General features: G+C 44.3%; 1 protein-coding gene across 1 annotated transcript; it reads left to right on the forward strand.

Annotated features, from left to right (window-relative positions):
* The first annotated feature begins 714 nt into the window (after positions 1-714).
* On the forward strand, positions 715-17585 carry ZBTB8B (zinc finger and BTB domain containing 8B). Its single transcript, XM_032594134.1, has 3 exons — positions 715-1712; positions 13182-13360; positions 16807-17585. The coding sequence occupies exons 1-3, from the start codon at positions 737-739 to the stop codon at positions 17122-17124; spliced, it is 1473 nt and encodes a 490-aa protein (XP_032450025.1). The 5' UTR covers positions 715-736; the 3' UTR covers positions 17125-17585.
* Positions 17586-26411: the final 8826 nt, after the last annotated feature.

The following is a 26411-nucleotide window of genomic DNA, read 5'->3' on the forward strand; positions in this document are numbered from 1 at the left end:
CCCTCTTCCAATCGCACGCTCTCTCTCTCTCTCTCTCAAAAATAGATAAAGATTAAAAAATTAAAAAAAATTCAAAACACATTGGCGAAGAATGGGGGAAGGGTGGTTCTATCAAAGCCAGAAAAACTACCAAAACCATAAGAATGATGAATGTATGCTGGCTAGCCCACCAAATGCTTCCATAAAGTAGTAATAGGTGTGTGCCCAGACTGGTAAGTATGGTCTCTGAGTTCCGTATCAGGACTGAACTATAAGTCTTAGATTTGGGTGTTATCTATATTTTGAGTCTTTAAAAATTTTTTGAAATGTTTATTTTATTTTGGGGGGGAGGGGCAGGGAGAGATGGGGGACACAGAATTTGAAACAGGCTCCAGGCTCTAAACTGTCAGTATAGAGCCCGATGTGGGGCTGAAACCCACAAACCACAAGATCATGACCTGGGCCGAAGTCGGTCGCTTAACCAACTGAGCCACCCAGGCGCCCCAGTGTCTGACTCTTAATATTGGCTCAGGTCCTGATCTCATGATTCATGAGATCGAGCCCCCCTCTGTGCTGTTAGCACAGTTGGGATTCTCTCTCTCCCTCTCTTTCTGCCCCTCCCCGTTCATGCTTTCTCACTCTCTCTCTCAAAAATAAACTTTAAAACAAAAGGAAAAAGTAATTGCTGAATTAACTTCAAAAAAACAATCTTGGCAGAGATTCAGGCTACTCCAGAACAGCAGCAGCTGGTGGAGACATGGAGATGCAGTCCTATCATGCCAAGCTCTTGGGGGAGTTGAATGAACAGCGAAAGAGGGACTTTTTCTGTGACTGCAGCATCATCGTGGAAGGGCGGATCTTCAAGGCCCACAGGAACATTTTGTTTGCCAACAGCGGCTACTTCCGAGCCCTGCTCATTCACTACATCCAGGACAGCGGGCGGCACAGCACCGCCTCCCTGGACATAGTCACCTCCGATGCCTTCTCCACCATCTTAGACTTCCTGTACTCTGGGAAGCTGGATTTGTGCGGGGACAACGTGATTGAAGTCATGTCGGCGGCCAGCTACCTGCAGATGAACGACGTGGTGAACTTCTGCAAGGCCTACATCAGGTCGTCCCTTGATATCTGCCGGAAGATGGAGAAGGAGGCTGCCGTGGCTGCAGCGGTGGCGGCGGCGGCTGCGGCGGCGGTGGCGGCTCATCAGGTGGACGGCGGGAGCCCCAGTTCAGGCAGGGAAGGGACCGTCTGTGACACCAAGAGCGTGGTCCCCTCTCCGGCCGAGGGAGAGGAGAGGGTGGACTGTCCAAGAGACCCCCCTCGCAGTGACTGCAGAGGCTGCCACCCACTGGAACTGGCGGCGAAGGACGGCCAGGGCAGTGGCCCAGCTGACAGTGACCTCTCTATTCTGCCCAAACAGATAGAGCCCAAGGTGGAGTTTGATGCCGACGAGGTGGAGGTGGAGTTGGGCGAACAGCTGCAGCCGTATGCCACCCCACTCAGCCTGGCTCACATGGACGAGGGTTTGCCCGGTGGCCAGGCCATCGACTTGGCTTACGGTAACTACCACGTGAAGCAGTTCCTGGAGGCACTCCTGCGCAACGGTGCTGTCCAGGGCAAAGGTGACATGGACCATCACTTTTCTCGAAGTTTGGAGGGAAGACCAGAGGGTGCGGGAGGAGCCATGAGTGCCGTGATGGATGTCCAGACTGACTGGTATGGAGAGGACTCAGGTGAGCTCCATTCGCCTTCAGCATCTCTGCCGGTCACTTAGCATGCACACCTGTGCCTTACTGGCTCCCGTCACCATGATCGTCAGCATTGCCATTGTCACTGCTGTCATCACCACCATCTCCACCACATTATCACCACCACCACCAGTAGGTGTTAGTTGAGCACCTGCTGTGTGCAGGGCATTGTCTCTCCCTGTGTGTTACTATTTTACCTCTACAACTAGAGTATAAGGGTGTTGAGGGCAGTTTGAAGACGTGGGAAAAAATCTACTGTCTTTTACTAACCAGCAGTGGGGCTTCAGTTAAATCAGTAAATCTCTTTGAACCCATTTTGTTCTGGAGATAATCATCCCTGCCTTGCCTTTCTCACAGCATTGAGGACCAAATGAGAAGGTTTTCAGAAATTTTTCTCATGTACGAGAACATATTCTAAGAAATTTATTCTTCTCTGTGTTAACCTTGGTGCCTGGCACATAGTAGACGGCAGTTTTGGTCGATGGTGCATCTACTTGAGAATATCTAAAACGAGTCAGCATTTGGCTTTATGTGAGTAAATTTCTTATATCCTTTGGTAGGCTTTTAAAAAAATATTTAAGGTGCCTGGGTGGCTCAGTCGGTTAAGCGTCCGACTTCGGCTCAGGTCATGACCTCACAGTTTGGGTTTGAGCCCTGACTTGGGCTCTGTGCTGACAGCTTAGAGCCTGGAGCCTGTTTTGGATTCTGTGTCTCCCTCTCTCTGCCCCTCCCCTGCTTGCACTCTGTCTCTGTCTCTCTCAAAAACAAATAAATATTAAAACAAATTAAAACAAATTTAATGTTGATACATCTAAAGATGTGTGTATTTTAATTAAATCATCAACCTTAAACTAGCTTTTATATCAAATATTTTACTTTTGTAGGCTTTTGTGTTTTAAGAGAACTTGGTTGTTCCCCTGAACATTCTGAGAGATGAGTTAACATGACTAACTCTCCTGAACAGGTGGGGTAATTGTGTTGTAAAGTGTCTTGGAGAGAGAAATAGATTTGGCCGCTACCTTACTGATGAAAGTACCCTATAGCTTCCAGAAACTCAAGCCAAGAAATTAATGAATCCCAATTTAAATTCACCCTTCAATACTGAGCAGTGAAAGTATTTTAGATAAGGGAGATCAGCTGCTTTTATTTGTTACTAAGAGGCTGTCTTGAGATGTTTAATTTCATTTTTTAAAGCAAGAACGCTCTGTATGTCTGATTAAAACTAGGCTTGGAAACTTGAAAATGCTCTTTCTGATCCTCAGGGACACTGGCTTAACCAGCATTTAGAAGGTAGTGGCTGTTTTCAGTGAACACACTGTGGGAATGGGTTGAAATCTCATTTCCGTGCATAATAGCACTTCACAGACAGTGACCACCCTTTCACATCCATTAGACCCTCATGAGTTTGGCAGATGAGTGTGGAGAAACCAAGACCCACAGGGTTTGGTGAATTTCCTGAGAATGCAGAGCTGGTAAGTGGCAGAGCTAAACCTAGCAACCTGGGCTGGCTGGCTTCATTTCATTGAAACAAACTCTGAAGGCAGCACATGGATGTCAGTGCCATGGTTTTATCTTTCAACCCCTCTGCCCATAAGCACAAGTATCAAGAAATAGTCTTCAGCTCTACGCCATCTTCATTCAAGTCCAGTCCCTCAGTCTGTAAAGTCAGGTTTCCAACTACAAGGTGCTGTGGCAAGGCAGCCCCCCCTGGCCCTGGCCATGCCTGTTGTCTGCCAGGTTTCGTTTCCATTCACACGGCTCCTGGGTAAATTTATTCCAAATGCCAAGGCGCAGAGTAGGACTGATTTGTTTGGTCATTCATTTATTTGCTCAAATATTTTGAGTACCTTCCTGGTGAAGATTCGAAGATAAGTCAGACATGGATCCAGCCCTCAAAGAACTGAGGGTGTCTTAGAGGCGATGGGATGTGTGTAATTGGCATCACATGATGAAAAGTCACCAGGGCTGGAAGACAGATGGAGGTGTGATTTTCACAGTAGTCCAGAAGCAGGAGAACCGGATTCCTCGTGGGAGATCAGGGAGGCATTATGAAGGTGGCATCTGAGGGTAAGAAGAGACATAGGGAGAAATTGATTGGAGTCGGATTATGGAAAACCTTAAATGCTAAGAGGTAAGGTTTTGTCTGTAGGCATAGGGGAATTTTTGATAGTTACTGAGCTTGGAAGTGGACAGGATCTGTGCTTGTGGGACATTAATTTGGCCTCAGCACCCGATGGTGTGGAGATGGGAGACAAGGGCAGGGAGACAGTCAGGAGGGTGTTGCGATAATTCTGTAGCCACATTGCTTATATCTGACGTTAGCAGACACTGCCAGATCATAAGGTCCTCCTGTAAAGTCTTCTCCCCCCAGACCTCCCAACCCCAGTTCCAGCACCTGCCATTGCTTCTTGGAAAGTTCATCTACATTGGTCACCTCCACTGTTTTACTTCCTACTCTTTTCTCCGCTCACTGTGGTCTGGCTTCTGCCCCCTCCACACCACTGACACTGCTGCCATGAGGTCAGTCATAGATTTGCTAGAGTCAATCCAGTGAGCGATTTTCAAGTGTTACCTTACTTGGCCTCTCTCAGTAGTTGACTCTGCCCTTTCTTTCCTTCTTGAAATTCTTTCTTCCTCTGGTTTCTGACACTATGGGTACCCATTGCTCTTAACCTCTGCCCATTCCTTTCTAGTCTCATCACAGGGTCATTTAATGCCAGTGTGTCCAGTTCTCCATCATTGGCTTGCTTCTTCAACATCTTATCATTGCTGCTAACTACTTAATTAATTAACTCATCAGTTTGTTCTCTGTATTTATAGGTCTGATTCTGCTTTTTGTTTGCTTATTCATTTATTTGGTTTTTTAGGTTCCATGGATGAGTGAAATAATATGGTGTTTGTGTTTCTCAGTCTGACTTATTTCACTTAGCATTATACTCTCTAGGTCCATGTATGTAGTGGCAAATGACATGATCTTATTCTTTTCTGTGGCTGAGGAATATCCCAGTGTGTGTGTGTGTGTGTGTGTGTGTACGCGTGCACACGCAAGTGTGCATATGCACCACGTTTATGTCACATCTTCTTTATCCATTCATCTATTGATGGACACAGGTTGTTTCCATATGTTGGCTATTGTAAATAATGCTGCAATAAACATAGGGGTACATGCATCTTTTCAAATTAATGGTTTTCTTAAGCTTATTTATTTTGAGAGAGAGAGAAAACACGAGCAAGGGAGGAGCAGGGAGAGAGAGAGTGAGAGAGAGAGAGAGAGAGAGCGAATCCCAAGCAGTCTCCGTGCTGTCAGCATAGAGCCTGATGCAGGGCTCAAACTCACCAACCGGGAGATCATGACCTGAGCCGAAATCAAGAGTCAAATGCTTAACTGACTGAGCCACCCAGGTGCCCTCAAATTAGTGTTTTTCTTTCCTTTGGGTAAATACCCAGTAGTGGAATTTGAGAGACCGCCATACTGTTTTCCACAGTGGCTGTACCAATTTATATTCCCACCAACAGTGCACACGAGTTCCTTTTTCTCCACATCCTTTTCAGCGCTTGTTATTTCTTTTTGATTCTAGCCATTCTGACAAGTATAAATAAAGGTGATATCTCGTTGTGATTTTGATTTGCATTTCCCTGATGATTAGTGACGTTAAGCATCTTTCATGTGTCTGTTGGCCATCTGTATGTCTTCTGTAGAAAAATGTCTATTCAGGTCCTCTGCCTATTTTTTAAATCATACTGTTTTTATGGTGTTGAATTGTGTAAGTCCTTCATATATTTTGGATATTAACCCCTTCTCGGATTTATCAGTTGCAAATATCTTCTTCCATTCAGTAGGGTGCCTTTTTGTTTTGTTGATGGTTTCCTTTGCTGTGCAAAAGCTTGTTATTTTTATGTAGTGCCAATAGTGTATTTTTGCTTTTTTCCCTCTTGCCTTAGGAGACATATCTAAAAAAATGTTGCTGTGGCCGATGTCAGAGCAATTACTGCTTGTGCTTGCTTCTAGAATTTTTATGGTTTCAGGTTTTACATTTAGATCTTCAATCCATTTTGAGTTTATATTTGTGTATGGTATAAGAAAGTGGTCTGGTTTCATTCTTGTGCATGTAGCTGTCCAGTTTCCCCAGCATTGTTTATTGAAGAGACTGTCTTTTCCCCATTCGTATATTCTTGCCTCCTTTTTCCTAGATTAATTGACCATGTAAGCGTAGGTTTATTTCTGGGCTCTCTATTCTGTCCCACTGATCTGTGTGTCCATTCATTCCATCATTTAACAGATATTTATTGAGCACTGACTATATGCCAGACACTGTTCATCAGCATGAACAAAAGGTAGTCCTTGTCCTCATGGAGCTGATGTTCCAAGGCAGGGAGACAGACAACAAACATATAAACAAGTGTATAATATGAAGAGAACAAAAGCAGGGGAAAAGTTGACAGAGAGTGAAGGGGATGCTATTTTGTTTAGTGTTGACAAGGAAGGCCTTTCTAACAAGTTGCTTTTGAGCAGAAGCCACGAGGGAGAAAGAGAGCAAATTGTGCAGGTAAATCAAGGAGAAGAACATTCTGGGCAGAGGGAAGAGCAAGGTGCAAAGTGCAGGTCACACTTGTCGGGTGAACAGCAGGGTGCTGTGGAGGCTGGAGTGGAGTGGGCGAGGCAGAAGGTGCTGGAGGATGAGGTCAGAGAATTTGGGTGAGCACGGATCAGCTAGGGCCCTGAAGGCCACGAGAAGACCTTTGGGTCTTACTCCAAGAAGGGATACCACTAGAAGTTCTCAGCCAAGAGTGACTTGAAATGACATATATTAAAAGGATCCGGGGTGCTCGGGTGGCTCAGTCGGTTGAGCGTCCAACTTCGGCTCAGGTCACAATCTCGCAGTTTGTGAGTTCAAGCCCTGCGTCAGGCTCTGTACTGACAGCTCAGAGCCTGGAGCCTGCTTCAGATTCTGTGTCCCCCTCTCTCTCTGCTGTACCCCTGCTTGTGCTCTGTCTCTCTTTCAAAAATGAATAAACATTTAAAAAAAAATTTTTTTTTTAAATATTTTTTTTTCAACGTTTATTTTATTTTTTGGGGGACAGAGAGAGACAGAGCATGAACGGGGGAGCAGCAGAGAGAGAGGGAGACACAGAATCGGAAACAGGCTCCAGGCTCCGAGCCATCAGCCCAGCGCCTGACGCGGGGCTCGAACTCACGGACCGCGAGATCGTGACCCGGCTGAAGTCGGACGCTTAACCGACTGCGCCACCCAGGCGCCCCTAAAAAAATTTTTTAAAAAAGGATCCCTTTGGGTAGTGGTCTTCTTGGGTAAGACTGGACTGTCTCTCAAGGTAGAACGAACCGGATGTGCTAATGGCTTATGTGAGTGGTATGAGAAAGACAGAAGTCAAGGATGACCCTAAGGTTTTTAGCTTGAGCAGTTGATTTAGACATGTTATGTTTGTGACACCTCTCAGATATCCAAGTGGAGATGCTCAGTAAGCAGTTGCATCTGTATGTCTGGAGTTCCGGGTTGGGGGGTGCAGTCAGAGCTGAGATATAAATTTGAGAGTCATTAATGGGTCCATGGAATTTGAAACCTATATATCCCGTGAACTTATAGGTGTAGAAGGAGAAGATAAGAGATTTAAGGACTGAGCCCTGGGGAACTCCAGCATGTCAAGGTCAGAAAAATAGGGAGAAACCAGTAAAGGAGACTGAGAGGGGGCAGGCAATGAGGTAGGAGGAAAATCGAGAGTGATGGATGCCAGGAGGAGAAAGCGTTTCAGGAAAAAGGAGAAATTGACTATGTATAGTACTGTGCATAGGCAGATTGAAAACTGATCACTGGGGAGGTCTTTGATGGGTTTGACAAGAGCAGTGTCGATGAAGTAGTGGAGCAAGAGACCAAACGGCCTAAAACAGAGCTGGGGAATATAGACGGGAAGACAATGAGTATTGATGCTTCTTTCAAGCAGTTTTGTTGTGAAGGGGACAGAGAAATGCATCAGTAGCCAAAGGGCCATATGAGGTCTAGGTTTTTATTAAGGTGGAGGATCTAAAAACATGTTCATTTGCTGATGGGAGTAGTCCAGGAGAGGGGAGGATAATTGATGGTGGAAGAGAGGGGCAGTTGATAGATCGAGGGCAGACAAGGTCCCTGTACAAATGGCAGGGACAGTCTGGCTCTGCATGTGAGGAAGGACAGTTTGTTCGTAGGAACAGGAGTGAAAGCAGACCACATGTGTTCATAGGAGAGTTTGGGGGTAGCTGGGAGCATGTAGAGGGTCTCTTCTGATTGCTTCTCCTCAGTTAAAGCAGCAAGGATGGTGGCTGAAAGGAAGGAAGGGGCAGTGGGGGTGGAGAGCTGAGCAGAGGGAGGGTGTGGAATAGTCCCTGAAGAACCGAGGGCTCTGATAGTAGTGCTCAGAGAGTGATGGTTAGATGGATTTGAAGTGAGACTAGAACACACAGTTGTGTTATTTTTCACCAGTGATGTTAGCTTGCCTTGTTTCAGGTATGGAATAGGCATAGATTTGTATTTACCCAGAATTTAGGTTTAACCAGGGGAATACAGATAGAGGGAGAGAGAAGACTCAGGCAGTTGAGGGTGGATGTGAAGGAGTGATTTCAGTGATGGATTGTGGGTACTAAACTGGGGAAGGAGAGGCATGAGGATCCAAGGAGGTGAAGGACAGTAAAATGGCAGCATAGTCCATGGCTTGGTCCCAGCCAAGAAAGGACACTTAGGGGGTGAGCTGGAAAGATATGAGATGGTGACTGGGAAGTGGGGTGCTTGAAATGTGGACTGTGGAGCAAATGCAGTTAATGGCAATATCTTGGTATGGGGCCATGATTCCGCTCCCAACTATACACTAGCAGGGTGCTTTAAAAATATGCTTGGGAGGCACTTGGGTAGCTCAGTCAGTTAAGCATCAGACTTTGGCCAGGTCATGATCTCAGGGTTGGTGAGTTTGAGCCCACATCTGGCTCTGTGCTGACAGCTCAGAGCCTGGAGCCTGGAGCTTGGATTCTGTGTCTCTCTCTCTTCCTGCCCCTCCCCAACTCGTGCTCTGTCTCTCCCAAAAACAAATAAGCATTAAAAAAACTTAAAAGATATGCTTCAGACAGAGATTGGACATCAGTATTTTTTAAGTTTCCCAGGTGATTCTTTTTTTTTTAAGTTTATTTATTTAATTTGAGAGAGAGCATGAGTGAGGGAAGGGCAGAGAGAGAGGGAGAGACAGAGAATCCCAAGCAGGCTCCACACTGTCAGCGTGGAGCCCGACATGGGTCTCAAACGCATAAACTGTTGAGATTGTGACCTGAGCCGAAATCAAGAGTTGAATGCTTAACTGACTGAGCCACCCAAGCACCCCTTTCCCAGGTGATTCTGATATGCAGGTCAAGTTGAGAACTCTTGGTCTGGGACCGGGTAGCTGACATGGGGTAGAAGACAAGGAGGAAAGGAGGTCATGGAACAGAGAGGCCAGGGTGTTGGGTCATTTTCAGTATTCACACCAAGAATTACGCTAGGAGTTATGTTGTGAAGGCAATGTGCTCAGATCTCCATGGAATGACGAGGTGACGTCGGGGCTCCTAGATGACTATGATAAGGAGAGGTTGGTATGCTACTGATGAGGTTTTGGGGTGATGGTAGGGTGGTCTGGAGCTGATGGCCAAGAAGGAAGTCTTGAAGACGTCTTTGGTGCAAAAGGTGATTTTATTAAAGCTTGGGGACAGGACCCGTGGGCAGAAAGAGCTGCGCTGGGGTTGTGAAGAATGGCTGGTTTTATAGTATGGAGTTTGGGAGGAGGCCTCCAGAGGGACTTTGACATGCTAAAGCAGACTCCTAAGATACCTGAGGCCTTGCTATCGTCAAGCCAAGGTTGTTTTCCCTCTAAGTAAGGCATTAACATTAGGACAGTAAGGGTTTCCTGGAGAAATGTTATACTCTGTATTTGCCTCAAGTATTTGTCAATGGGCTGCAGGTTATAAGGAATGTAATTTTACCTGCCATTTCCTTCTTGCCTTTGTTTCCCACATCACTATTGAGGGGTGATGTTGGGGCTCCAGGAAATGGAGTCTATAGGTTTCTGGAGATTGGGCTGTGGATAAGATTGCCTTTTTCTTGCAATTTACTAAGATATTTGTAAACCCATGTCCTATAAGACTGTGATCTCTGTCAGTTGGCCATTTCCTTTGTCCTTAGGCAGCCAGGAGTGCCTAAGGAATATCACACACGTCCCACCTGGGGAGGAGGGTGTGCTAGCTTGCATTTTGTCCTTAGCCCACCTCATGCTCTCTCATCACTATCATTCGATGGTGTGAGCTTCAAAAGATTCTTAAGGTTTTCGAAGATGGAGGGAGGGACAGTGGTCTGGAGATGACAGTGAAGCACAAGGAAGATCCTACTCACCTCCGACCCAGAGATGTCAGGGTTATGGGGTAAGGGAAGCAGGGTGTTCAGGGGAGAGCCGGGTCTCAATTAAAGCAACAGGTCCAACTTGCTGAAGATTTGCAAAACTGTATTCTTCCCTTCTTTCCCTAAGTTCCAGATGTATCTGTCTAACCCAGATATTCCCCCATGGATGCTATGGGGCTGCTCCAAACACAGTAAAATCCAAACTGAACCCCTCATTGTCCCAGTACCTGCTTTTTCTCCTGTGTTCCCTGCCTCAGTTTATTCCACTGTCATCTACCAAATCAACGGACCCACAATCTGTGTCATTTTGAATCTTCTCTTTCCCTTCTCTCCCCTCCCCCATGTGGTCACTGCATGCTGTTAACTTTACTTCTCTGCTTTAATTCATGACATCTCTCATCCTCTCCCCCTCTCTTCCTGCCTTTCATCTTGCCTCTCTTAAATCCTTCCCCTGCATTGCCCTCTGAGGGAGCTTTTAAAACTCAGATCTGACCATGTACTCCCCCTCCTTAAGATTCTAGCTGCTTAAAGAATAAAGTCCAAGAGAGATGCCTCGGTGGCTTAGTTGGTTAAGCATCCAACTTCGGCTCAGGTCACAATCTCAAGGTTGGTGAGTTCGAGCCCCGCGTCGAGCTCTGTGCTGACAGCGCGAAGCCTGAAGCCTGCTTCGGATTCTGTGTCTCTGTCTCTCTCTGCCCTGCCCTCACTCATGCTCTGTCTGTCTCTCTCTCAAAAATAAATAAACATGAAAAAAAATTCTTTTAAATCTTGCTCAAAGATCACTCTTCTGTGAAATCCTTTTCTGAACTCCTAGAGAGAATTCATTACTTTCCTGTCTATACTTCTTCATCACTTTGAAATTTGCATGTGTTACATTACATTGCATGAATTTGTTCACATGTCTTTCTGTCCTGCTAAACTTAACTTCTTGAGGGAGGAAACCGGTGTCTTGGTAATGATGGACCTTGTTAACGCAGTGTTGGGCATTCAGATGAACGTTTGTGTTGGTGAAATCAGATCATGAGAGGGGAAGGGGAGTGTGCTAATTCTTACTTTTCTGGTGGAGAAATAGTTAACAATTGTTTTTTCCAACGACTAACACTGGACCCATTTTACTTAATGTTTTTGTAGATAATTGAGAAGAAAGGTAAAGTATAACACCAGGCCGGTGAGGATAGATGGCCAGAAGGTTCCACAACACCTGAGGAGGGAGCAGGAAACTGGCATCTCAGCCCCAGTGTGACCAATGAGAACTCAAATGATCTAACATATGTATATAGTGATGAGCCAAGAGCTGCTGCTTTTATTCTAGGAAACCGCTTTGGACTCACTATAGATTATGAAGAGTGTTAGGCATTATCGGACGGGAACTAGAAACCAGAGAAAATCTCCACCCTTATGTAGAATGATGTTGGGTTCTCACTTGCGGTTCAGCTTGCCATATTTTTGGCAGCACCTTGGAAAAGACCAAGCCCAGCTAGGTATCCCGAGAAGGTCCCAGAGAAAAGGAGTTACTCCAGTGTTGAAAGAAAACACAGAAGCCTGGCCTGCTTCATCAGTAAGGACACCAAGGACTTGGTGTTTGTGTTTATTGATGATGGTGACAAAAATGGCTGATATTTATGAGCCCTTACCATGTCCCAGGTGCCGTGCTTTAGGTGTTACTTCATTTCATTCTTACCATAATCCTTTAAGGTGGGAACTATTATCATCCGTATTTTACATACGAGTAAAGTAAGGCGCAGAGAAGTTACGTGAGATGTCCAAGGTCACACGGCTGGTAAGTGGTACAGCTGGGGCCTGAACCCAGGCTTCGGTGCCCGGAAAGCTTGAGTCACTAGTGCCTTCCTATGTGACGTGATATGGGCAAGGTCTACAAAAAGTCCTGAAGGGCGTGGATAGAGGGGACACATCTTGGAATACTGTAGTAAGGGTAACTCGGGAAACTTGAACAGTTTTTATACCTGGGGATTAATTGTGTTGCCAACCATAATGGTTGTACAAGTAAGATGGGGAAAAAAAGTTGGAAAACGATTTAAGTGAATCCCTGGATAGTTGATGATCTCAGGTATATAGAGTTAATACGAATTCTAGTTTACGGTCTGTGTCATAGCACACCATTTCTGCACATGCCTGGAAGCTGTTCTTAGGAGCTCCTGTCAAAGAAAGCATGGATCTTAGGGGAGAGAGAGACAGAGAGAGACAGAGAGAGACAGAGAGAGAGAACATGGATCCTGATCCGGGGGTGTGATCCATCAATAACAGAGGTTTCCAAACTTTTGGGGGTCATAAGGTCAATTGAGGAGGTCTGTGTTAGTCAGTTCAGGCTGCCACAGCAGAATACGACAGACTGAGTGGCTTAAACAACAGAAATTTGTTTTCTCACAGTTCTGGAGGCTCAGAGTCCAAGATCAAGGTGCTGGCAGGGTTTTTTCTTTCTGGCTGGTGGACAGCTGCCTTCTTGCTGGTCCTCACGTGGCCTTCCCTCTGTGCATGAACAGAGAGAGAGTGAGATCTCTGGTGTCTCTTCCTCTAATTATAAGGACACCAGTCCTATCAGGGTAGGGCTCCACCCTTATGACCTCATTTAACCTTAATTGCCTCCCTATCTCCAAATATAATCACACTGGAGTTTAGGGCTTCAATGTATGAATTGGGGGGGATGCAATACGGTTCATGACAAAGTCTCAATCAGCGTTGTCTTAAAATGAAATCAAACAGATTGACTGTTATTTTGGGAAGCTTTTCCACTTATCCACTGGAAGACACCCCTGAGGTGGTGATGTAAGCTGTATCTCTAACTGAGCCACAGAGGTTGAAAGCCAGTAAGAACTGTACGGCATTCCTTGCAACCCTTTACCCTCCGGCTGATGGGGAGCCAGACAAAGACTTGAAATTTGCAGTGTCTTGCCGTTGGCTTGTGGTAGAGTTGATGTCCTCCCTCTCAATCTGGGCTGGAGGAATTCCCCAGCTCCTGATCACCTGTCGGAGGGTGGCTAGTGTCATTGTTGCTTACAGTGCAGCTAAATCAACCCATTTGGTTCCCCAGGTGATGTGCTGGTGGTCCCCATCAAGCTCCACAAGTGTCCTTTCTGCCCTTACACTGCCAAACAGAAGGGCATCCTTAAGCGGCACATCCGCTCACACACAGGCGAGCGGCCCTACCCCTGCGAGACGTGCGGCAAGCGGTTCACTCGACAGGAGCACCTGCGGAGTCATGCCCTAAGCGTAAGTGTCTGGACTGGCAGGTCTCCTGTGGTGAGGGCAGCGGGGGACACAGGGGAGGGGGTTCCCGACATCTGTCTGAAGTAAGGGTAAACCAGCCTGTCTTTTGGGGCGCCTAGGTGGCTCAGTCAGTTAAGTGTCCAACTCTTGATTTCGGCTCGGGTCATGATCTCACAGTTCGTGAGTTTGAGCCCTGCATCAGGCTCTGAGCTGATAGTGTAGAACCTGCTTGGGATTCTCTCTCTCTTTCTTTCTCTCTCTCTCTCTCTCTCTCTCTGCCCCTCCCCTGCTGGCGCTGTCTCTGTTTCTCTCTAACAACAAAAACAAAAACAAAAAACAACAAACAAACAAACAAAACCTTAAAAAACGAACAAAACAGTTTGTCTTCTGTGTCTTTGTCCACTGGACTATTTTCAGAGAATTTTAAACATATGTTTCTACTAAATTAAAGCTGGGTTGGTAGCACTTAGAGAAAGTTAAAACTTATATGATTACAGACCAGTTTTCTTAGACTCAAGAAAGTTTAGATCCTAGTTAGGGATGGTTGTCATAAGGCAGAGAACAGCGGGGCTTGGACAGGGGATTGTGGGTCTGTTCTCACCAGTGTGATACTAAAGGTGAGAAAGCTGATCCTCAGTTTCCCACCTAATGCCAGTACCTGGACATAGGAAAAGTACATGCTGCCCTTCATAAGGCCACCTGTGGGCAGCAAACAGGGCTCCAGACCAAGGTGACCTCCCCTCCCACTGGCTACTCCCTGGGAGCCCATCTCCCAGGTGAGTGGTTAATTCCCACCAGTTAAAAGGCATTCAGGCCATTTAGGAAGGCATGTATTTAAGATCATCTTTGAGCAAGGCAATCAGTCTTTGGGAAATCAAACATAAAAATGGGTTTGGACTTCAAAGGACACTATCAAGAATGTGACAACCCACAGAAAGGGAGAAAATACTTGTGAACCGCTTATCTGCTAAAAATCTAGTAACCAGAATATATAAAGAACACTTTCAATTTAACAATAAAAAACAAATAACCAGATTAAACAATGGATGTGAAGAGACATTTCTCCAAAGAGATACAAATGGCCAATAAGAACATGAAAAGATGCTCAACATCATTAGTCATTAGGGAAATGCAAATCAGAGCCACAGTAAGATACCACTTCAAATATACTAGAATTGTTATCATCAAAAAAAAAAAAAAAAAAGTGTTGGCAAGGATGTGGAGGAATTGGAATGTTCATACACTGCAGATAGGAATGTAAAATGGTGTAACCAATGTACAAAACAATTTGGTGGTTCTTTAAAAAGTTAAGCATAAAATTGCCATAGGTCCCAGCAATTCTACATCAAGGTATATACCCAAGAGAACTGAAAGCATGCATTCACCCAAAAAAGTACATGCCCACAAATGTTCACACCAGCATTATTCACAGTGGCCAAAAAGTGAAAACAACCCAAGTGTCCATCAACTGATGAATGAATGAAGAAATTGTGGTCTATCCATACAATGGACCCTTATTCAGCCATAAAATGGAATGAAGTTCTGATACAGCTACAACATGGATGAACCTTAAAAGCATCATGCTGCTTGAAAGAGGCCAGTCACAAAAGGCCACGTATTATATGATTTCATTTATATGAAATATACAAAATGTGCAGACTCGTGCATATAGAGTAGATTAGTGGTTAGTAGGGGCGAGAGGGGTGTCGGATGGTAGCGGGGTGACAGTTAATGGGCACACGGTTTCTTTCTGGGGTGAGGAAAATGTTCTGGAATTAGCGGTGCCTGGGTGGCTCTGTTGGTTAGGCATCGACTTCAGTTCAGGTCATGGTTTATGAGTTCGAGCCCCGCATTGGGCTCTCTGCTGTTAGCACAGAGCCCGGTTTGGATCCTCTGCCCACCCCATCCCTCTGCCCATCCCACCTGCCCTTCCCCAGCTCATGTTCTCTCTCTCAAAAATAAATAAACATTAAAAAAAATGTTCTGGAATTAGATGGTGGTGATAGTTGCACAATCTTGTGAGTGTACTAAAACCCATTGAATTGTTTGCTTTAAAAAGGTGAATTTCGGGGCACCTGGGTGGCTCAGTTGGTTGAGTGTCCGACTCTTAACTTTGACTCAGGTCATGATCCTAGGGTCATAGGATCGAGTCCCACGTTGGGATCCGTGCTGTGCACGGAGCCTGATTAAGATTCTTTTTCACTCTCCCTCTGCCCTCTCCCCTGCTCCTCTCTCTCTCTCTCAGAAAAAAAAAAAAAAAGGTGAATTTTATAGAATGTGAATTATGGGTTTGAAAGAATCCAGACTTAAGATAAGTACAAAGTTACTGACTGCCTCTGCTCTCAGGGCTGGCCCCAGCACACTTGTCTGAAAGTACCTTCATTCCATGGTCTTAAGTTTTTGTTTGTCTTTTTTCCTCCTCAATTTATATCTCCAGTCTGTCTTGGCAGCAACAGGTCCCTGGTGCCCCTAAGATGTTTCATTGATTGGAATCCTCATTCCCTCTATCTTTCCACATTATACAAAGTCCAGTCTACTGCAGCCTAAAGACGTGGTTTTCAAAGGCACCATCAGGTTGCAAAGGTCATGTACATATTCTGGTTGGCTCAAGTGCTGTGGGGTGAGTGTAGGAAGCCCAGAAGACCCCATGGAAGACAGGGACATTGGCCAGGATGTAGTGGCAGCTCCAGCAAGCTGGGTATAGTGCTGTTGGCCCTTGTCCTCCACCATTTCTCTCTGTCTCTACCTCTTGTGTCCATCCTGCATCCAGAGTCTCTACAGGAGAGGCTTTGGTTCACAGAGCTCCTTTAGGCTGGAGCTCCTGAATAGCGCACACATTAGACAGTCCCTTATATGGAGGGGGGCCCTGGGGCTGCTGCCCTGAGGAGTTGCTGCATGGGGTAGGAGATCAGGTTCCTTTTTCTAGTATGCAAAGTGCTTCTCCTCGGTAAGGAATGTATTTATCAATGAAGAGTTAAGAATGAGACATCTGCCACAGATGGAGAAGATACCATCTAACAAGTCTGCCTCCCTAATAACTAGATAGTCCCAGGTACAGAAAAAGCCATGCTTAAAATCCCCATCAGTTTCCTGAATGCTCTTTATATGCTGGACATAGGGATATAGTAACAAATGTGACAGAGAACATGAATGACAATGGTCCCTGCCTTCTTGGAGCTTATAGTCTAGTGAATTTACCAATAATTTGTTAGAAAATCAACAAAGGAAGGAGTATAGGTGGGAATATATAGCTGGGGACCTAACCTGACCCAGAGCATCAGCGAAGAGTTCCTTCAAAGGTATTAGTAGTAGCGGAGGCCTTGGCAATGGGGGGTGGGCACGTTCCTCGCATATCTAATGGCCTTGGGGTGGAAACACCTTCGTGAGGCTGAGGCTGTGGCAGAGAGAGCAAGCAGGAGAACGTTTACTGTGTCTGCTTGTAATTTTAGGTCCATAGATCCAACCGTCCAATCATCTGCAAGGGCTGCAGAAGAACCTTCACGAGTCACCTGTCCCAGGGACTGCGGCGCTTCGGGCTGTGTGACAGCTGCACCTGTGTTACAGACACACATGATGATGAAGACGATTTGATGCCCATCAATCTTAGCCTGGTGGAGGCCTCGTCCGAAAGCCAAGAAAAGAGTGACACAGACAATGACTGGCCAATCTATGTGGAGTCTGGTGAGGAAAATGACCCCGCTGGAGATGATTCTGATGGCAGACAGCAGATTCGGCCCAACTTGTCAGATCAAGAGACACTTACGTAGCGGAAAATTCTGGGGGTGGGTAGGGGGAGAGGTTTTAGAATTTGTTGTTGCTCATTCTATGTTCGAAAGCCACCATCTGTCCAATTTTATGGAAACCCGAGAGGAACATGTTTTCACTGTTACTATCGTTACATTTTTGTTACATTACACGGTGAAGGTTGGATTTTGTGACTCAAAGGACTGATGACTTCTTAGTGGAATGCCCTTGCTTTCTGAGGGCTTTGTTGAGTTAATTCTGAGTGAATTAATGCTTGCCCCAAGGCTTCCCATTTTTCCTGTTGTGCACCTAAACTCTGGTTAGGAGAAAGACAAGAAAGTCCCCATGCTTGAGACATTTAATTGTCTCATTCCTCTAGATTCCTTTTTTTTGGTCAGGTTTTTTCTCTGGAAATGTAGGCAAAAATATTTTGACATCAGTCTTACCTTTGCCAAGCTTCTCCTGATGGATTCCATATTTTAATTTTCTGGTGAAGTATTTTTTTTTTTTAACATTTATTTATTTTTGAGAGACAGAAGGACAGAGCACGAGTGGGGGAGGGGCAGAGAGAGAGGTAGACACAGAATCCGAAGCAGGCTCCAGGCTCCGAGCTGTTAGCACAGAGCCCCACATGGGGCTTGAACCCATGAACCGAAGTTGGACGCTTAAACAACTGAGCCACCCAGGAGCCCCTCTGGTGAAGTCTTAAAGACAAAGCTTCACTGATATAAGGCAGGCAGGGCTGTTTGGCTCCATGAGTGTAAAGATACTTCTAAGAGTTCAGTTTTAATGGCTGGGAGTATTTATGTGCACGCAAGCATGGCAATGAGCTGAGAGACTCCTGGGCACTCTGACTTGCCCAGCTAAGTTCAACTTTAAGTTAGTCCTGAGAAAGGAGACTGTGAGCCCAAGTCTGGGTGGTTTCCCTGTTTAGTTTGGGATCTGACCGGTCTGCACACACAGATGACCTGTTTTGTGATCATAAAACAAGTCATTTGGATGAAACTCAAACCCCTTCCCTGTGTTTTCCTGCCATTTTCAAGAGCCGCTGCTGTGTAATGTGGAAATGTAGCCCCTGCTGACGGCCTTCTACTTCGATTATGAATAGAACTTTGATTGGAGGGAAAGTGTGAGCCTGTATAAACAAGTTATATTTCTAAATCGTTTGCCTTTTAAAGTTTATTTATTTATTTTGAGAGAGAGAGTGAGAGTGAGTAGAGGGAAGGGGCAGAGAAAGAGGGGAGAAAGGATCCCAAGCAGGCTCCGGGATATTAGCCCAGAGCCTGATGCAGGGCTCGATCTCACAAACCATGGGGTCATTACCTGCGCTGAGATCAAGAGTCAGACACATCTTTTACCTTTTAAAAGATCCTCTGGAGGGAAAGAGAAGATTGGTAGAAGAACAGGTTTTTAAAATCTTTGCAGCCAACACAGTTATTCTAACAGAAGAGGCTATACTTCTTTAAAAGGCTGAAGAGCAGGAAATATTAGGGATTAAGGGATAGTCAAGGCACTTTCATAATTTTGTCTTATATTAAAGACATAAGACAAAAAGATAAAGACCTAAAGATAGATTTTAAAAAATTATTTATGTATTTATTTTAATTAGACTCCACACCCCACATGGGGCTTGAACTCATGACCCTGAGAGCCAGCCAGACACCCTCCAAAATGGATTTTTAAAAGAAATCCCTTTTTCTTCCTTTAATTTTAGTCTACTTGTGTTTCCAAAGGTAGTGAAATCACCTTTCTGCCTCTTGAGCAAAAATAATAATAATAATAAAAAAAACCATTATAAATTGGCTTGTGAATGTTAGTCATTGAAGAGTTCAAAATGTGCTTAAATCATCTTCTCAATAGAGGTTAGAACTCCAGAATGGTATTACTCGAACTGTGGCCCCCAGACAGCTGGTCTGTGAATTCTTCGATACCAAACTACACAGCAGGACCATGTGTTGGCCTGTAGTAGGTTGGAAACCTCAAAACTGGTCTTTTACCACAGATAGTTTGAAAATTATTGTTCTAGATCAAGAGTTGAAGACTAGAAATTATCAAGGACCAGAAACACTTTTCTTACCTGAAATGGAAATATTAGCTGTTGTTTAAAAGGAGGGATCTTCGCAAATGGGAAACCTAACCGATTGTGTAGAAGGTGTACTTTGCAAGGAGTTAGGTTTGATATTTTTGCTCTGTTGAAGTTATTTCTGATGGGGTTGTTTTTTTTTTTAAAGATTTTATTTATAAGTAATCTCCATACCCAACATGGGGCTCAAACTCACAACTCTGAGATCGAGAGTTGCACGTCTCACCAACTGAGCCAGCCAGGCACACCTAAATTATCTCTGGTGTTTTAATGTGACTTTTCTACCTCCCAGTTCAACTTCTGTGCCCACTTTCTTTGGTAGAGCAACCTCTTCAGTGACTCCATGACTTAATCATATGGCTGGGTCCAAAGTAAACACATTTACACTAGCAATTTCACTTTAGGACAGTGACTTTCAACTGCGGGTGATTTTGTCCCCCAGAGGACATTTGGCAATGTCTGGAGGCATCCTCAACTGTTACAACTCAGGGCAGGGTACTGCCGGCAGCCGGATGAGGTTGGTGTTCAACATCCTACAACGCATAGGATGGCCCCTTATAACAAAGGATTTTCTACTCCAAAATGTCAGGAGTACCAAGGCTGAGGAAACTTACCATCAGAAAAGTTGGATTTTTAAAATGACCTTTAATGAGTGAACTTAATTTTGTGTTATGTTTTAGGTTACCTTTTACCTTCATAATATTTAGTAGGCCCTCATGCTCCCACAAGTCTTGGAAAAGAGTGGAATTAGTAAAATCAGGAGCTGAGGCTAAATTGTTCATAACTTGCCTAAGCTCTGATTAGGTTTGTGATGTAGAAACTTAGAAGTTCTAGGAGCACCTGGGAGGCTCAGTTGGTTAAGCGTCCAACTTTGGCTCAGGTCATGATCTCATGGTTCATGCGTTCAAGTCCCGTGTCAGGCTCTGTGCTGACAGAGCTCTGTCTCTCAAAAGTAAACATTAAAACAGAAATGAAGGAAGGAAGGAAGGAAGAAAAGGAAGAAAGAAAGGAAGAAACTCTGATCTGATTCATACTCCCAGAACCATTACTAGGTTCTCGTCATTTTAGCACATTTTATTTTATTATTATTTTTTTTAATGTTTATTTTTTGCGAGAGAGAGAGAGACTGAGCATGAGCAGAGGAAGGGCAGAGAGAGAGGGAGACATAGAATCTGAAGCAGGCTCCAGGCTCTGAACTGTCATCACAGAGCCTGATGTGGGGCTTGAACTCACAGACTGCGAAATCATGACCTGAGCTGAAGTCAGACGCTTAACCAACTGAGCCACCCAGGTGCCCCTATTTTATTATTTTTTTTAAAGTTTATTTATTTATTTTGAGATAGAGTGCACGCATACACATGAGCGGGGAAGGGGCAGAGAGAGATAGAGAGAATTCCAAGCAGGCTCTGTACTGTCAGCACAGACAAACTGTGAGATCATGACCTGAGCCGAAATCCAGAGTGGAATGCTTAACCTACTGAGCCACCCAGGTGCCCCTTATTACATTTTACAGTAGCAAAATTACTGGGAGGAAAATGGAACATGAAGCTTAATATTTAAATTATTCTTTCTGTAATGTCTCAGATTGTTGCATTTCCAATTGGCTGTTTCGAGTTTGTATGCTGACTTTAGTACTAACTGGACCACTGAGTTCTATCACTTTTAATGGAGATAATCCCTTTATTTGGATTATTGAATCATAAACATCCTCTGTTTTAAATTTATGTTCACAGTTAGCGGTCAATATTTATAATTGCACAGTGTCTTTGGGGTGTAATTAATGGGGCTGGTGACATCTCTATAAGTAAATTAATAGTTGGGTCCAACACAGACCATTAATGATTTATTTTATATCTGGCGTCTTTCTGGCACCCTCTTCTTCCCCTCCTCCCCCTCCTCCTCCCCCTCCTCTTCCTCCTCCTCATTTTTTTTAATATAATTTATTGTCAAGTTGGTTTCCGTACAACACCCAGTTCTCATCCCAACAAGTGTCTTTCTGGCACATTCAATCCAAGTTCACAAAGAGATTATTTGTCTTATGTTAGATACATTGCATGGACAGTAACAGAATTCTTATTGGTAATGGAATTTAAAAATGGCATTCATGGGAAGTTGTTTCTTTTGGGGGAAAGGGACAGACCTTCATAGCAAGGGTTGGAAAGGAATGTAAATGAGGCTTGTATCTGTAATAGACTAAGAAATGACATAGAGCAATGGGACTTCTGGTCATTTGGTAGATAGATGCCATTTTGATGTAAATATTTTGGTGGTCACTACAGTTGGAATATTCCTTGAGAAAACTACTGACCTGGTGGTTTGCAAAATATTGTGAAATTGAGTATTCTGGGGGTTCAGAATACACGATGGGTTTTTGTTGTCATTAATTGATGTTGTGATAAACTGCTTGGGGAAAAAAGCCATGTGTATGGCTGCATGTGCTGATTCTGAGGGCAGTGGGAAGACTGGAGTGGCCTTTGGTCAACTGAGTTCATTGGACTTATAAGTTTTTTTATGTGTTTCTTGTGCATTGATAATAGAATGACCTCTGTGAAGTCTAGTGTCATGGGGTGGGAGGGACAAAGGGTTGGGGTGTGTGAGAAGTTCCTATTGCGCTCTGTTTTGAGCAGCACCACTGTACTTCCTGTCGTTGTTCGTCTCTTGTAGCTTGCTTTGTGCTTTCATGTGGCTGTGCTGTCTTCCAAGTCCAAAAAGGGGCACTTGATTCAGTTGCTTATGATGGACAATGTTTTCATGGATTTTTGTTCAGTATTTCTGCTACATATGACTGTGCTCCTCAAACGTTTCATTGTAGTGTGGAAAAATTGAATTCTTTTCTTCAGATGATGCTTCTAGAGGGAGAAATGAAAAGGTTTTTTTGTTTTGTTTTGTTTTTGTTTTTTGGCAGGAGGAATTTGGTTGGTTCCTAACACGCCCTAGTTTTAAAAGGTGACAGTAACTCACACTGTTGTGATCAGAGGATATGGAACCTTCATAACTGGAGGACTTCTAGCACCTGCTCTGACCTCCAGGTAGATTATTTTACTACCCCCAATTCTTCATTCACAACTCTGGTCTGAGGGAACAATTTTATATCCATCATTTGATTTTTGGACCTTTGTCAGTAGCATGTTAAAAATTGGGGGGTTAGCGTGGGGACTGTGTGCTTGGGTAGAGAAGGTTCAGTAGGAACAAGCTTGGGGATTTTAAGGGAAGGCATCAAGTTGAGATATATGTCTTGGTGACGTAATGGAGATGGATTGTCCATCCTGCAGACAGTGAAGGGTACGATCACGAGTCTTTTGGAAGCAGAAAACCATGCCACACAGTGTCACATCTCTCATAGTCCCTGTGGAGCATCCACTACGAAACAAAATGAAACGAAACGAAACAAAACACGAAGCAAGTAGTATACGATGCCCTCCGGGGGTCTACTTAGGCTCAACTGAGCATTTAGAAACATTCATACTCTGAAACTGCTACACTTGTTATCATCGGAGTCACTTAGAAGGATGTGGGATGAGGAGCACAGCTCAGCAGCAGGGCAGAACTAGATGTTGCTCTTCTACGGGAGTCCCTACAACTCTCTGTGTGTCGTAGCTTCAGTGCAAGGAGACGGACCCACATCAGGCATGTATGGAACCTATCCTGGCTCAAAGCCTCTTGTCTCGTGGGAGCAAGTGTCGGTTATAACCACTCCCTAGACATATTTTCCAGGGTCCCCTCAAGAGATATGTCTGTTCCAAGAGTCACTGTGCTCAGGGAAGCCCAGAGCTGTGGCTTCCTCTCAGGCATTTATAGTTCTCCCAGTCTGGATGCAGTTTACCAATTAGGGGTCAGCTCTACCATATGTAATGATTCCAGCAACATACGTGATGCACTATTCTTTATTAGGCTGCCAGGGGAACAGAGCTAGAAAGTTAACGAAAGGTCAGATTCTCATATGGAAGGGGGAAAAGGTCCTGTTAATCCATTACCAAGCAGTATGCTGAGCAATTGCACAGCAGATACCCCACCTAGTTCCTATAACATGCAGCCAGAGGAATGTCCTATTAAAATATAGCCGACACCAACTCATTTTCTTCTCTTGAAGGGTATTCATTCTTTGTGTTTAGCAGCTTGTGGTGAACACGCAGTTGGCAAATTTTCTGAGGAATGAGTAAGAGTTGGGTAAATTGTCAAAATGGTCCCACGGAAAGGCCGTACATCCTTTGGTGCTACTAATAGTAGGCAGGTATAGTAGGACATTCCAAAAGGACATTATTGAATGGACGTTTGTGGGGATTCCGTGAGTCACACATTGATGGGAATCTATGTCCTCCGGGCAACCACAAACACTAGGCTCTTGGTAACAATGCCTCTTATTGCTGCCACGCGGTCCTACTCTTGCTTGCTTCTGTTGCTTCTGGAAGATCAGTAAGTGGAGATAGCTGGCTATTTATGCAATAGTTATCCAACAATTATTCATGGAGTCCTTGCTGTATGTCAGGCACTAGGGGTACACCAGTGAACAAACTCCCTGCCCTCAAGGAATTTGCAGTGTGTGGTCAGGGGGACTAGCAATTAAGCAGCTACAACATAGGTCTAGGTGTGACAGTGGGGCAAGGATGCAGTGGGGGCTCTGAGAGAGCTTGGGTAGAACACCTGCCCCATCTAAGCAACTGTTATTGTGGTCCTTCTCATCCGGTAAACTTCTGTCTCTGGGATATAATTTATAAGCACTACAAAATTTTTTTTAATGTTTACCTGTTTTTGAGACCGAGAGACAGAGCATGAGTGGGGGAGGGGCAGAGAGAGAGGGAGATATAGAATCCGAAGCAGGCTCCAGGCTCTGAGCTGTCAGCACAGAGCCTGACACGGGGCTCGAACTCACGAACCATGGGATCATGACCTGAGCCAAAGTCAGATGCTAACCGATTGAGTCCCCCAGGCACCCCAACACTTTAAATAGTTTCTGACACTTCCTGCCTTTTCCAAACATGGTGGCTTTAGACATCAACAACGTTTAGATTACTTGTTTTATTAAGGGATGCACAAATATTGTAAGCATTTCAGAATATCCTACTCTTTAGAAAATATGCATCAGATGCTATGGTTTTTGTATTCAAACACCACTCCCACCATTCCCACCACCACCACCACCACCACCACCACTAAATAACTTCCCATTATCCTCATCCCGTGTGATAAGATAGAACAAGGTATTGTCACTGTGACAGATGTGGAGGAGCCCCATTGTGTCTGGATTGGGTCTTGGCTGGCCATGTTAACTAGTTAATACCCCGGAAACCAGATAGATATGGAACAGAACCATTCAATCAAAGAATTAGAAAAATAGAAAGGACTTTAGGGATAGTCTAATCTAACTCTATTTTACAGAGAGATGAAATGACTAGTCCCTAGTTCCCACACAGCTAGTTAGGGTCAGAGACCAGTTCCTGCCAGGCCAATGCTGATAATAAACATGTTGGGGCAGGCAGCAAAGACCATCCATAGATAGCATTAGTTTCCTTGGGTGCCCATCAGACTAAAATCACAGAAGAGGAAAATGCTCTGACTCTGTGTGATCATGGCTTACATTCTTGTAATGCTTAGACAGGAAGAGGGCAAATCACATGCTGAGAATGGGGAAGTTACTTTAATTTCTGTGCCTGTAATACCTACACATATCTGAACAACATAAACCACCATCAACACACACACACACACACACACACACACACACACACACACAGGGCAAATCAAAATCTTTATTGCTCACTTATTTAATATGTATCATGTATTTGATTTTTTAAATAGAGGTTTTTTATTAAAGATATTTTTAAAGTTTATTTATTTATTTTGAGAGAGAGACAGCACAAGTGAGGGAGGGGCAGAGAGAAAGAAGGAGACACAGAATCCCAAATAGGTTCTGCACTGTCAGCATGGGTTCAAACTCATAAAACCATGAGATCACGATCCTGAGCTGAAATCAAGAGCCAGATGCTTAGCTGACTGAGCCACCCAGGAGCCCCCACAAGAACAATCTTATCTGAAACACGAACCACATATTTTAAATCAGCAGCACATATAATATAATATTATGGTATACACAAAATGAATTTGGGTATTTCTTGATTTAGTGTATTAAAAATTTTTTAAAAATTTTTTTCATGTTTATTTATTTTTGAGGGTGGGGGCAGAGAGAGAGAGGGAGACACAGAATCCAAAGCAGGCTCCAGGCTCTGAGCTGTCAACACAGAGCCCAACGTGGGGCTTGAACTCACAAACCATAAGATCATGACCTGAGCTGAAGTCAGATGCTTAACCAACTGAGCCACTCGGGTGCACTCCCCCAAATTTTTTTTTAAGTTTATTTATTTAGGGACACCTGGGTGGCTCGGTCGGGGTTAAGCACCTGACTTTGGCTCAGGTCATGATCTCATGGTCCATGAGTTCAAGCCCCACATCGGGCTCTCTGCTCTCAGCGCAGAGCCCGTTTTATATCCTGTTTCCCTTTCTCTCTGCCCCTCCCTTGCTCACACTCTCCCTCTCTCTCTCAAAAATAAATAAACATTAAAAAATTTTAAAGTTTATTTATTTATTTTGAGAAAGAGAGAGAGACACACACACACTAAGTGGGGGAGGGGCAGAGAATGGGAGAAACAGAATCCCAAGCAGGCTCCACAACATTACTGCAGAGCCCCATCTCGGGGCTTGAACCCATGAACTGTGAGATCATGACCTGAGCCGAGATCAAGAGTCTGTTGTTCAACTGACTGAACCACCCAGGTGCCCTGATTTAGTGGATTTTAATAAACTTTCTGCAAAAGCTAATTTTATTTAAAGGTCCATGACAATATATAATAGTTATTTGTAAAATAGATTAGCCACTTTATGATCTAAAAATATGTAGAACCGGTGATCTTGGTTAGTAATGAAATATTTATCAAGTTTGGGGTTAAAATTAGTGCAAATCATCTGTGACTTGGTTAAATCAACCTGAGACTAAGTAGGAAATAGACTGAAACTAAATTTTTCTTTGGATTTATGTGAAATCAGATTGAGACACCCTAGTGACAAGTTTATAATAGAAACAGCCTTATCCTGGTTCAGGAAAAAGGTTTGTTTGTTTTCTTCATTGCTCATTTTGTCTTCAGAAACCAATGTAATTTAACTATTTTCTATACTTGGAGAATTTAAAATTGACCTAAGTTAGATAACTGGGAATGTTGGAATGACTAAGTTTGA

This window comes from Lynx canadensis, chromosome C1 (assembly GCF_007474595.2).
Source record: "Lynx canadensis isolate LIC74 chromosome C1, mLynCan4.pri.v2, whole genome shotgun sequence".
In the NCBI taxonomy this organism is placed as follows: domain Eukaryota; kingdom Metazoa; phylum Chordata; class Mammalia; order Carnivora; family Felidae; genus Lynx; species Lynx canadensis.